Here is a 14,491-nt window from a genome sequence, read left to right as displayed (position 1 = left end):
CGACTCTAACAGCCTATAAAGTAAACTGGACCAAATCTGATGTAGTGCCCCTATCAAAACATTGTCTGAGAAATGACTTCCTCAACTGGAGGTTTCAATTGGTCCCTAAAAACTTGAGGTACCTGGGGATTGCTTTAAATCCTGGTCTAGAGAATATGATTTCTGAAAACCTTGACCCACTATTGAACAAAATTCAACTCCAGTTTGAGCTGGTATTAGCTACAAATCTTATTATGGGGTAGGATACAGGTTATAAAGATGGTCTTAGCTCCTAAACCGAATTACATCATTTGCATGTTACCACTGTCCATACCTGTCTATACTTTTAAATCCATAGACAAAATGATTACTGAGTTTATTTGGGCGGAAAACGGGCCAGGATGAACATAGTGAGATTACATGAAAAGACTGAGAAGGGAGGATTAAAGCTCCCTATCATGCAATTATATCAAAGAAGCCTTTGTAGTTTCCCGGATAGGCTCTCTTTTTATTGAGAACTCGACTAGGCCAATTTGGGTGGATATGGAAGAGGAACTTAATGCCCCATTCGGAGCATCAGATTATTTTAGTCAACAAAAAGTGGGACTGCAGAATCCAATAATGTCCCATACTAAAAATATATGGAGTCAGATTCATAAGAGAGAGATTTTCATCTTTCTAGACAAGCTCTGCTTCATCATGGAACAACCCTAAATAAAAAATAGGGGGACACATGGTTTTCTGGAAAGATAGGTATAGAAACGGGATAAAGAACATTAGTTGTCTATATCAAGAAAACATATTTACCTCTTTTGAAGAACTAAAGTCCAAGTATAATTTACGGAAACAAGATTTTTGGAGATATCTCCAGTTTAGAGATTTTATGTTTACAGTAGGACAGAATAGCAGCAAGTTCCCTGTACATTCTGATATAAATGTTAAGATAGTAATCCTTTGCAAATTACCACATACTGCAGGGATTATATATAGCCACTTTATAGGTGGAACTAATGGAACTTGTAAGGGTCTAAAGGCCATAGGGAAAAATACTTGGAGGTAACATTTGGAGAGGAGGAATGGAATATAAACTCAGCAAAAAAAGAAACGTCCTCTCACTGTCAACTGCATTTATTTTCAGCAAACTTGACATGTGTAAATATTTGTATGAACATAAGATTCAACAACTGAGACATAAACTGAACAAGTTCCACAGACATGTGACTAACAGGCATGGAATAATGTGTCCCTGAACAAAGGGGGGGGTCAAAATAAAAAGTAACAGTCAGTATCTGGTGTGGCCACCAGCTGCATTAAGTACTGCAGTGCATCTCCTCCTCATGGACTGCACCAGATTTGCCAGTTTTTGCTGTGAGATGTTACCCCACTCTTCCACCAAGGCACCTGCAAGTTCCCGGACATTTCTGGCGGGAATGGCCCTAGCCCTCACAGTGACAACAAGCTCAGTCCGATGATGCTGTGACACACCGCCCCAGACTATGACGGACTCTCCACCTCCAAATCGATCCCGGCTCCAGAGTACAGGCCTCGGTGTAACGCTCATTCCTTCGACAATAAACGCAAATCTGACCATCACCCCTGGTGAGACAAAACCGCGACTCGTCAGTGAAGAGCACTTTTTGCCAGTCCTGTCTGGTCCAGCGACAATGGGTTTGTGCCCATAGGCGATGTTGCTGCCAGTGATGTCTGGTGAGGACCTGCCTTGCAGCAGGCCTACAAGCCCTTATTCCAGCCTCTCCCAGCCTATTGCGGACATAGACTGACCAGTTGAATCCAGGTGAAAGCTATGATCCCTTATTGATGTCACTTGTTCAATCCACTTCAATCAGTGTAGATGAAAGGGAGGTGGTCCACCACCTAAACAACACCCAGCCAACTTGACACAACTGTGGGACCCAGTGTCAGTGGCATATTAGCTAGCCACTAGATGGCCTAGTTGCTGTTTAAGCTGTCTATGTCCCATAAAAACACAGATGTTATATCCAAAATGGGACCCTATTCCCTTTATAGTTCACTACTTTTCACCAGAGCTCTGGTCAAAAGTAGCTCACTATGTAGGGAATAGGTTGGCATTTGGGACAAAGTCACAGACAATCATGTTACTTTACTTGACCTGTTTATATCCTAATCAAACCCACCACCCACACACACACGCTTGTTTCCTTTGTTTATCTATTATGTGTTTACACACACAGAGAACCAGTCCAAACTGCCTACCTGAGCCATGTTCACGCTTGTGTTTAACTTCAGAGTTACTTTTTTCTTTCTGAAGGCTAATCTGGGAAAAGCAAGGGTGCAGGCACAGGGGCAGGGCAGACACTTTCATTACAGGAATCATGAGGATAATGCACTTCACTGTTTGACCAAATCATGGTTTTAGCCACACAACAAATAGGACGTTTTTTCAGTGAGGTGATCATGTCGAATGTGCTCTTTCTATGTTTATAGGCAAATGTTCAGTTTTTTACAATCCGTGATCTTGGCCACTGATCAGCAAAAAGCTCATTGTAGATTAGTATACCAGAGAAATTGCGCAAAAATCTTTAAAAGGCACACTTTTGTCAATTTCGGGGCTGGTCAATTTCGACCAGCCCACCCAACTAAAAAATGTTCCAGCCCATCTGGCATTTGCCAGAATTGCCAGATGGCCAATTGTCACATCCTGACCAGTAATAGGGGTTATTTGTTATTATAGTTTGGTCAGGACGTGGCAGGGGGTGTTTGTTTCATGTGGTTTGGGCTATGTATTTAGGTAGAGGGGTGTTTGGTTTATGTGGTTCGGGGATTGTTAGTCTATGTTCTATGTTAGTTTTTCTATGTTCTATCTAGTCTATTGTAGTTCTATGTTTAGTTTATTGGGGTTGGACCTTCAATTGGAGGCAGTTGGTTATCGTTGCCTCTGATTGAAGGTCCTATAATTAGGAGTTTGTTTGTCATGGGATTTTGTGGGAGATTGTGCTTGTTTAGCTGTGTGCCTGACAAGACTGTCCAGTTCGTTTGTGTTTTGTATACGTTTATTGTGTTTCCCTTCTTCACCAAATAAATTAGAAGATGAGTATATATTTTCTCGCTGCGTCTTGGTCTCTATCCTGTGACACCAATCCAATGTTTAAGGAGAAAAAATATTTAATCATGATCTCTAACAATCCCAAAGTTAATCAACGTTAATAAAAGTAGGCCAATATAAGTTAGGCTACCAAAGGCACAATCTGCATTTTCAAAAGCCTGACCCTGACACTTTGGTAAACTGAGTGGTTCGCTGGGGACAGAGCTATGGATGTGTAACAGAGGTGTTTTGTTGAAACTACCTAACCCAATTCCCTCCCTCTCTGTAGCTGACAGGTCGTCGCGTAGTATAATATATCCAGTAGCCTATTTATGTAATAAAAACCACACTACGGATATAGCCTTATCAGCATTAGGCTTTGCAGCCGAGAACCGTACCATGCATATTGTATGTTTGCGTCAGTCTGAGAGAGGGGCGGAGAGGCGTTTGCTGGCGCGATTCTCACCATTAGTCTTTTCGCACATAGTTTGAAATGTTTGAGACATGTTTGACTATTATGGAAACATATCAGGAATGGTGTGCCTAGTCTACACAATGCATGGCCTCATTGGCGGTTCACATTCATTATTTGCTCTCTCTCTCTCTATCTCTATCCTCTCCAAGCCTCCGTCTAACAGCTGTGTTTTTCCACATGTCAGGAACAAGGTTGTTTAGGTCTTAAGAGTGGCGATATCCCAAATGGCACCATATTCCCTTTATAGGGCTCTGAACAAAATAAGTGCACTATATAGGGAATATGGTGCCATTTGGGTTAGAACCTCAGAAAGTTATTGAGCCCATATCATGTCATATTTTCACGCCAAAACGCACGTAAAAATGATTGTATTGGATGCTCTTAAACAGTTAACAGTTGTTGCTGTCATACAATTCGGGCATATGTGGAAATATGACTCTCTTGGCAAATTAAAGACAAAATTAAGCTCTTAACAAAACCATTTTTTATTGATACTTTTTAATAGCCTTCAGAGAAACACTCATATAAACATCTATACATAATCATAGTTTCATACTAACAATGGCTGTGGTAATAAATAAAATAAATAAAAACTGTTAACAGTAGCCTATAACGTGATACACTCTCCATCCTGTGCCAGACATAAAAAACAAAGAAACGCACAAACTTTGTCAAGACAACTTTGTGAAGACGTTCATGTACATGTTCCATTTTCCAATTCCAATTGAAATTGCCCCTATTACACTTGATGTAAGCTATTGTAGCTAAATGTTTACATCTGAAACAATGTTAATTTATTAGCTTTTTAATTAATAAAATCCGATTTTGTATGATGAGGGTTTAATTCAAGTTGAATGGAAATAGTTTTACCCCGAGTTAGATGGCCTATTCTACACAGGAACACTTGCATTCGGATATGATGGGGTATTGGACCTGTATCCACATGCAGTATTTCTTTTTGAGAAAGCCCTGGCAGTACCAGCGGAGGAATGTCTTGGTGACTGACTTGTCGGGCATGCAAAACATCCCCGCCGGGAACGAACAAGAGCGCTCATTCAGACACTGTCCCTCCTTGACGTAACGCGGCCAGAACCTCACGCCCAAGTCCTTCCATACATAGCCCACGGGGCAGTGTGTGTATGCCCACAACCACTGTGAAAACTTCCGACGGGCTTTCTTGCCCGCTGTCACCCGGTCCAGCTGTTTCAGCTGGTTGGGAATAGGTCCCATTAGTCTGGACTGTGCTTCAAGGGCAGTCCGGTTCTCTACAACAGGGGGGCTGTTGATTGACATGAAGACAGGGTCAAAGTTTCTCCCGAGTTTCCTCTTCAGTGTCCGTTCGGCCAGGTCCTGTTTCCTCGGGTCGTATTTTGGGTCAGGGTCCTCTTTAAGACCGGGCACTGGGAGATGCTCGCTGGGCGAAGGGCGCAGACGCAAAAAATGCTGAGAGACACCGAGGTGGATGGTCGCTATGACATAGAGCAGAGCCGCCGGAGAAAGCCCCATGTTCTATAGATCGAGCTGTTATTTACGCAAATTATTTTCACTTACAGCAAAAGAGCAAGTGCTGCATTAGTATCCCACTTTGACATTTGGATTGGAGAGGTGGTGTGTGCTTAAATAAGATATCCGTCCCAGTTGTAGCGCAGAAATCGCCAATGTATAAAGTTACTAAGTGAGGAAGAGAACGGTAACCATCACTAAACTTAATACATCAATACAGACCATTCCCTTTGACCATAGAGCGCATGAGCGTCCTAGTTCATTAAATGGATATAACGGATTTCCATCAATGTTCCACCACACGCAAACTCAGTAGAGTTTTCTTTTTTTCTCTTCTCATCTGTGCCTCCTCTCAGTGCTTTGAGGATAAATAAGCCAAAACCTCCTAAACAAACATGCCTTTAGAAAACTCAACTTAAAATCCTTATCACCGGAGGAGATGCCACCCGAGATTAAGATGCATTACACCTCTGTTTCTGAAAGTAATCCATTCATGGAGAGTCTGTCGTGAATGCTGTAGCCTATAGGATAGTTGCTTCTATTTTATAATTATATTTTGCTGAAGCTCCTAGACACCTTCACCCATTTCCAATGCGGGAGAGTAACTGCTTCTGTAGAAAGTGGACCCCACTCTCAAGTTAAATATCCCATTCCGAAGTGTCAAGCAGTCAACACCGTCACTTTCACTATGATTGACAGCGCGCATGGCTACATGGTCCTAAACACAGGCGGGTTACAAACGGCACGCTCTGGAGTTGCTTAATAGTTGTCCTGAGGTTGACATGGCGCTTAATAGTCACCACCTTGTTTTGGTGGTATTGATGGAGTTTAATATTTGTATATTCATGACAATTGGGATATATGGTGAAAGTTAATGGGGAAATTATAGGGTTTTGGGATACACACCGAAAATAAGGTCAAGCTTAGGAGATCTTATACGTTTTGTTCTGTCACGCCCTGACCTTAGATTGCCGTTTATTTTCTCTATTTTGGTTAGGTCAGGGTGTGATTTGGGTGGGCATTCTAGATTTTGTATTTCTATGTTCATTTCTATGTTTCCTATTTCTTTGTGTTGAGCCGAGTATGGTTCCTAATCAGAGGCAGCTGTTTATCGTTGTCTCTGATTAGGAATCAGACTTAGGCAGCCCTTTTTTCCACCTTTTGTTGTGGGATCTTGTTTTTGTATTGCTCAGTGAAGCCTGCAGAACGTGACGTTCGTGTTTCTTTGTTTATTGTTTTGTATAGTGTTCTGAGTATAATAATAAATATTTATCATGAGCACTCAACACGCTGCACCTTGGTCTACTCCTTAGGACGAACGTCACATGTTCTGAGATAATATCAGTCAGTTAACACTTCCTTTTGGAATTATGAAGCCTTTATGTGCATTTTTACATGAAATAAATGCTTTAAAATTCACAAAAAGTAAGGTTAGCTGTTGAAGATTATCTCAGAACAAAACGTTATAAGATCTCCTAAGCCTGTGTTTACCACAGACCTAATTTTCAACGTTTACCCCCTCCCCCCCCAAAAAAACACCATACATTTCCACAGAGGCTTTGTCCAATGAACCATGGCGGAATTAATGCTTACAAATGCTTACATTACTATTTCTCTCTATAGTATGACAAAATATGGAAAAATTACACATTGTGGCTTTAAACATGACACTATGAACGGTTACAGGCATGTGAAAACCTGCCCATATAAAAGTGTCTGTGTGTTTGTTGTGCTGCATATTATTACATTTACATACGCTCTTATCCAGAGCGACTTACAGTAGTGAATGCATACATTTCATAAATTTTTTCCCATACTGGTCCCCCGTGGGAATCGAACCCACAACCCTGGCATTGCAAACACCATGCTCTACCAACTGAGCCACACGGGACCAGATGATATGGTGCAAAATAGAATCACTAGAGGTGACTGTTCTTTCGCAATGGTTGACACACCTCCTTCTCCATACCTCACGGTGGGAAATACACATGCGGAAATCATCCATTCACCTACTCTGCGTCTCATAAAGACACGGCGGTTTGAACCAAAAGTCTCAAATTTGGACTCATCAGACCAAAGGACAGATTTCCACCGGTCTAATGTCCATTGCTTGTGTTTCTTGGCCCAAGCAAGTCTCTTCTTCTTATTGGTGTCCTTCAGTAGTTTCTTTGCAGCAATTCGACCATGAAGGCCTGATTCACACAGTCTCATCTGAACAGTTGAGGTTGAGATGTGTCTGTTACTTGAACTCTGTGAAGCATTTATTTGGGCTGCAATTTCTGATTTCTGAGGATGGTAACTCTAATAAACGTATCCTCTACAGCAAAGGTAACTCTGGGTCTTCCTTTCCTGTGGCGATCTTCATGAGAGTCAGTTTCATCACAGCACTTGATGGTTTTTGCGACTGTACTTGAAGAAACTTTTGAAGTTCTTGAAATGTTCTGTATTGACTGACCGTCATGTCTTAAAGTTATGATGGACTGTCATTTCTCTTTGCTTATTTGAGCTGTTCTTACCATAATATGGACCTGGTATTTTACCAAATAGTATCTTCTGTATACCACCCCTACCTTTTCACAACACAACTGATTGGCTCAAACGTATTATGAAGGAATGAAATTCCACAAATTAACTTTTAACAAGGCACACCTGTTAATTTAAATGCATTCCAGGTGACTACCTCATGAAGCTAGTTGAGAGAATGTCAAGAGTGTGCAAAGCTGTCATCAAGGCAAAGGATGGCTACTTTGAAGAATCACAAATATAAAATATATTTTGATTTGTTTACCACTTTTTTGGTTACTACATGACTCCATATGTGTTATTTCATAGTTATGTCTTCACTGTTATTCTAAAATGTAGAAAAAAGTTTTTAAAAATGTCAATAAATGGAATGAGTAGGTTTTGGATTGTGTGTGCATTGTATATCGTTTAGTATTGCTCAGAATTACTGCACTGTTGTAGCTGGAAACACAAGCATTTCACTTCACCTGTGATAACATCTGCAAATCTCTGTTCGCAAATAATAAACTTTTTGATTAATGATTTTATTTCTATGGAATCAGATCTCTCTGTACTTCTGATCAGGCCAGATGAATCTTTCAGGGCTATTTGTGGAGTTTTCTGGAATGTTTCCCAGAGGTGTATTGGAGGGTGCCAGGAACTGGAATTAGCATTATGCCTCATCCTGCCTCTTCCTGGACTAGACTACTCATTTCTAAATTAGAAGGTGTCAAAATTTGGACACAACCCACCCAATAAATGTACTGATCCCATATCTTTTTGTGTGGTATAAATTGTGACCTGTTATCTGACCAGATAACAACCAACATATGACATCTTTCCCTGACATCCACTGGGGTACTTGATGAGGAAGATGTTGATGAAGATTTCATTTAGATGATTGCCAATGTACCGCTCTTTTGTTCTTCATATGGCAAACTATGAATTATTTCATCAAGATAAGGACCTGCTGTACTCTTTCTTCTCTTCAAGCTCAGAAATACAGGAACAGGTACGCATTGAGATAGCAGCGAGTCCAGTCTATTTGGCATGACAAAGCCAAAACAGACTGACACCCAGGTTAGACAGCTAGTAGAGCTGTCTAACCTGGCTACTTGAAGCGTCATTTCCTGGCTACTTGAAGCGTCATTTCATAGGTTAAATTTAACAGGAGAAGCTACAATGACGGAACACAAACAATACACTAAAGCAATGGCTGCTATGTAGCATGTTAACTTGTAGCAAGAGATTAACTTTGTAGTAAAGTGAAAAAGCTGGACATAAAATTGTAGCAGGAGAGAAGCAGAGAGGGCGGAAGGGGGTGGATGAAGGAAAAGTCAGTAGGTAACAGTGAGGTAAAGTGAAAAGGAGAGTAAAAAGATAAAGGAGATGCTGCTGCTGCTGAGGTGGTTAAATGAGAGAGAGCGACGAGAGGGTGAGGGGAAACAGATATTGTGTCTTGCTCTAAATGTGGCGGTTAGAGGGAAAGTGAAATCTGATACTTGGCACCACACACACACACACACACACACACCCTGAGGGGAACACACACATAGTCTCTGAGCTCATGTTGTTTACTTATGATGCTGGAGACCCAATTAGTCCCATTCTAGAGAAAAGGTCACGCCTGTCTCTAGCTGAGTCTGAAATAACATCCTATTGCACTACTTTTAGGGCTCTGGTCAAAATTAGTGCACTATATAGGGAATAGGGTGCCATTTCAGATGCACGTCTGTCTCCAACAGTGTGATACTTTACTACTCGCAGAATGATAGAGGCTTTCTTTCATTTCTCAAAAGTTTTGTACCTTGAGTACCCCTGCATTAGGGCCCCCTGCGTACCTAGGAGGACCACACAAGCCACCAAGAAGGAGGCCCACTTTACTACCTAGGTAGCTCTTTTTTTTCCCCCATCAACAAGGAGGCACACTCTAGTCACCAAAGTAGCTCTCTTCACCTCACTGAGGAGGACCACTCTAGCCACCAAGGTTGTCTTTATCATGACTATAATTGCATTGGGTCATTCCACGTACCTACACTATACAGTGTATATACAAAAGTATGTGGACAGCCTTCAAATTAGTGGATTCTGCTATTTCAGCCACACCCGTTCTTGACAGGTATATAAAATTGAACACACAGCTATGCACTCTCCATAGACACACATTGGCAGTAGAATGGCCTTTCAACGTGGCACCGTCATAGGATGCCACCTTTCCAACAAGTCAGTTCGTAAAATGTCTGCCCTGCTAGACCTTCCCCAGTCACTATTGTGAAGTGGAAGTTCTAGGAGCAACAATGGGTCAGCAGCGAAGTGGTAGGCCACTCAAGCTCACAGAACATGACCGCCGAGTGCTGAAGCGTGTAGCTCAGTTGCAACACTCACTACCGAGTACCAAACTGCCTCTGGAAGCAATGTCAGCACAATAACTGTTCGTCGGGAGCTTCATGAAATGGGTTTCCATGGCCGAGCAGCCGCACACAAGCCTGAGATCACCATGCGCAGTGCCAAGCATCGGCTGGAGTGGTGTAAAGCACGCCGCCATTGGATGCTGGAGCAGTGTAAACGTATTCTCTGGAGTTATGAATCATGCTTCACCATCTGGCAGTTCGATGGACAAATCTGGCTTTGGCGGATGCCAGGAGAAAGCTACTTGCCCCAATGTATAGTGCCAACTGTAAAGTTTGCTGGAGGAGGAACAATGGTCTGGGGCTTTTTCATTGTTTGGACTAGGCCCCTTAGTTCCAATGAGGGAAATCTTAATGCATACAATTACATTTTAGATGATTCTGTACTTCCAACTTTGTGGCAACAATTTGGGGATTGCACTTTCCTGTTTCAGCATGACAATGCCCCCGTGCACAAAGCGAGGTTCATACAGAAATGGTTTGTCGAGATAGGTGTGGAAGAACTTGACTGGCTTGCACAGAGCCCAGACCTCAACACCATTGAACACCTTTGGGATGAATTGGAACACCGACTGTGAGCCAGGCCTAATCACCCATCATCAGTGCCTGCTCTTGTGGCTGAATGGAAGAAAGTCACCTCAGCCATGTTCTAACAGCTAGTGGAAAGCATTCCCAGAAGAGTGCCTGTTATAGCAGCAAAGGGGAGACTAAATCCATATTAATGCCCATGATTTTGGAATGAGATGTTCGACGAGCAGGTGTCCACATACTTTTGGTCATGTAGTGTATACAGTGCCTTGTAAAAGTATTCATCCCACTTGGCGGTTTTCCTATTTTGTTGCATTACAACCTGTAATTTAAATGGATTTGTATTTCATGTAATGGACATACACAAAATCATCCAAATTGATGAAGTGAAATGAAAAAAAATAACTTGTTTCAAAAAATTCAAAATAAAATACAAATGGAAAAGTGGTGGGTGCATATGTATTCACCCCCTTTGCTATGATGCCCCTAAATAAGATCTGGTGCAACCAATTACCTTCAGAATTCACATAATTAGTTAAATAAAGTACAATCTAAGTGTGTGCAATCTAAGTGTCACATGATCTCAGTATATATACACCTGTTCTGAAAGAACCCAGATTCTGCAACACCACTAAACAAGGGGCACCACCAAGCAAGCGGCACCACCAAGACCAAGGAGCTCTCCAAACAGGCCAGGGACAAAGTTGTGGAGAAGTACAGATCAGGGTTGGGTTATAAAAAACTATCTGAAACTTTGAACATCCCATGGAGCATCATTAAAACCATTAGTAAAAAATGGAAAGAATATGGCACCACAACAAACCTGCCAAGAGAGGGCCGCCCACCAAAACTCATGGATCAGGCAAGGAGGGCATTAGTCAGAGAGGCAACAAAGAGACCAAAGATAACCCTGAAGGAGCTGAAAAGCTCCAAGGCGGAGATTGGAGTATCTGTCCATAGGACCACTTTAAACTGTACACTCCACAGATCTGGGCTTTACGGAAGAGTGGCCAGAAAAAAGCCATTGCACCAAGAAAAAAATAAGCAAACACATTGGGTGTTCGTCAAACGGCATGTGGGAGACTCCCCAAACATATGGAAGAAGGTACTCTGGTCAGATGAGACTAAAATTGAGCTTTTCGCCATCAAGGAAAACGCTGTCTGGCACAAACCCAACACCTCTCATCACCCCGAGAATATCATCCCCACAGTGAAGCATGGTGGTGGCAGCATCATGCTGTGGGGGTGTTTTTTATCGGCAGGGACTGGGAAACTGGTCAGTATCGAAGGAATGATGGATGGCGCTAAATACAGGGAAATTCTTGAGGGAAACCTGTTTTAGTCTTCCAGAGATTTGAGAACTGGGACAGAGGTTCACCTTCCAGCAGGACAATGACCCTAAGCATACTGCTAAAGCAACACTCGAGTGGTTTAAGGGGAAACATTTAAATGTCTTGGAATGGCCCAGTCAAAGCCGGACATCAATCCAATTGAGAATCTGTGGGATGACGTAAAGATTGCTGTACAGTCGTGGCCAAAAGTTTTGAGAATGACACAAATATTAATTTTCACAAAGTTTGCTGCTTCAGTGTCTTTAGATATTTTTGTCAGATGTTACTATGGAATACAGCCTCCAGTATTTATGCTGCAGTAGTTTATGTGTCGGGGGGCTAGGGTCAGTCTGTTACATCTGGAGTATTTCTCTTGTCTTATCCGGTGTCCTGTGTGTATTTAAATATGCTCTCTCTAATTCTCTCTTTCTCTCTTTCTGTCTTTCTCTCGGAGGACCTGAGCCCTAGGACCATGCCTCAGGACTACCTGGTATGATGACTCCTTGCTGTCCCCAGTCCACCTGGCCGTGCTGCTGCTCCAGTTTCAACTGTTCTGCCTGCGGCTATGGAACCCTGACCTGTTCACCGGACGTGCTTGTTGCACCCTCGACAACTACTATGATTATTATTATTTGACCATGCTGGTCATATATGAACATTTTAACATTTTGACCATGTTCTGTTATAATATCCACCCTGCACAGCCAGAAGAGGACTGGCCACCCCTCATAGCCTGGTTCCTCTCTAGGTTTCTTCCTAGGTTTTTGGCCTTTCTAGGGAGTTTTTCCTAGGGAGTTTTTCCTAGCCACCGTGCTTCTTTCACATGCTTTGCTTGCTGTTTGGGGTTTTAGGCTGGGTTTCTGTACAGCACTTTGAGAATATCAGCTGATGTACGAAGGGCTATATAAAAATACATTTGATTTGATTTGAATTACAAGCATTTTATAAGTGTCAACGGCTTTTATTGACAATTACATGAAGTTGATGCAAAGAGTCTATTTGCAGTGTTGACCCTTCTCTTTCAAGACCTCTGTAATCCGCCCTGGCATGCTGTCAATTAACTTCTGGGCCACATCCTGACTGATGGCAGCCCATTATTGCATAATCAATGCTTGGAGTTTGTCAGAATTTGTGGGGTTTTGTTTGTCCACCCGCCTCTTTAGGATTGACCACAAATTCTCAATGGGATTAAGGTTTGGGCTGTTTCCTGGCCATGGACCCAAAATATCGATGTTTTGTTCCCCAAGCCACTTAGTTATCACCTTTGCCTTATGGCAAGGTGCTCCATCATGCTGGAAAAGGCCTTGTTCGTCACCAAACTATTCCTGGATGGTTGGGAGAAGTTGCTCTCGGAGGATGTGTTGGTACCATTCTTTATTCATGGCTGTGTTCTTAGGCAAAATTGTGAGTGAGCCCACCTTGGCTGAGAAGCAACCCCACACATGAATGGTCTCAGGATGCTTTACTGTTGGCATGACACAGGACTGATGGTAGCGCTCACCTTGTCTTCTCCGGACAAGCTTTTTTCCAGATGCTCCAAACAATCGGAAAGGGGATTCATCAGAGAAAATGACTTTACCCCAGTCCTCAGCAATCCAATCCCTGTACCTTTTGCAGAATATCAGTCTGTCCTTGATGTTTTTCCTAGAGAGAAGTGGCTTCTTTCCTGCCCTTCTTGACACCAGGCCATCCTCCAAAAGTCTTTGCCTCACTGTGCGTGCAGATGCACTCACACCTGCCTGCTGCCATTCCTGAGCAAGCTCTGTACTGGTGGTGCCCCAATCCCGCAGCTGAATCAACTTTAGGAGACGGTCCTGGCGCTTGCTGGACTTTCTTGGGTGCCCTGAAGCCTTCTTCACAACAATTGAACCACTCTCCTTGAAGTTCTTCATGATCCGATAAATGGTTGATTTAGGTGAAATCTTACTGGGAGCAATATCCTTGCCTGTGAGGCCCTTTTTGTGCAAAGCGATGATGACGGCACGTATTTCCTTGCAGGTAACCATGTTTTGACAGAGGAAGAGCAATGATTCCAAGCACCACCCTCATTTTGAACATTTCAGTCTGTTATTCGAACTCAATCAGCATGACAGAGTGATCTCCAGCCTTGTCCTCGTCAACACTCACACCTGTGTTAACAAGAGAATCACTGACATGATTTCAGCTGGTCCTTTTGTGGCAGGGCTGAAATGCAGTTGAAATATTTTTGGGGGATTCAGTTCATTTGCATGGCAAAGAGGGACTTTGCAATTAATTTCTATTCATCTGCACATCTGCACATTCTGGAGAATATGCAAATTGCCATCATACAAACTGAGGCAGCAGACTTTGTGAAAACTTTTGGCCACGACTGTAAACCAGCGGAACCCATCCAACTTGAAGGAGCTGGAGCAATTTTGCCTTGAAGAATGGGCAAAAATCCCAGTGGCTAGATGTGCCAAGTTTATGGAGATATACCCCAAGAGACTTGCAGCTGTAATTGCTGCGAAAGGTGCCTCTACAAAGTATTGACTTGGGGGGGGGGGTGAATAGTTATGCACGCTCAAGTTTTCAGTTTTTTTTGTCTTATTTCTTGTCAGTTTCACAATGAAAAATATTTTGCATCTTCAAAGTGGTAGGCATGTTGTGTAAATCAAATGATACGAACCCCCAATCATTTTTAATTCCAGGTTGTAAGGCAACAAAATAGGAAAAATGCCAA

General features: G+C 42.5%; 1 protein-coding gene across 1 annotated transcript; it reads right to left on the bottom strand.

Annotated features, from left to right (window-relative positions):
- Nucleotides 1-4,061: 4,061 nt before the first annotated feature.
- LOC106600678 (noggin-2) lies at nt 4,062-5,622 on the bottom strand. The gene has a single exon (XM_014192206.2). It carries the CDS (start codon nt 5,022-5,024, stop codon nt 4,404-4,406), a length of 621 nt encoding a protein of 206 aa, XP_014047681.1. The 5' UTR covers nt 5,025-5,622; the 3' UTR covers nt 4,062-4,403.
- Nucleotides 5,623-14,491: the final 8,869 nt, after the last annotated feature.

Source organism: Salmo salar, chromosome ssa03 (assembly GCF_905237065.1).
Source record: "Salmo salar chromosome ssa03, Ssal_v3.1, whole genome shotgun sequence".
Lineage (NCBI taxonomy): Eukaryota > Metazoa > Chordata > Actinopteri > Salmoniformes > Salmonidae > Salmo > Salmo salar.
Note: the sequence above shows the minus strand (reverse complement) of the source record. Positions and strands in the feature narration are given on the sequence as shown.

Bases quoted from the DNA above. Each gene is read 5' to 3' on its own strand.
- LOC106600678 (XM_014192206.2), bottom strand. From the start codon at position 5,024: ATGGGGCTTTCTCCGGCGGCTCTGCTCTATGTCATAGCGACCATCCAC.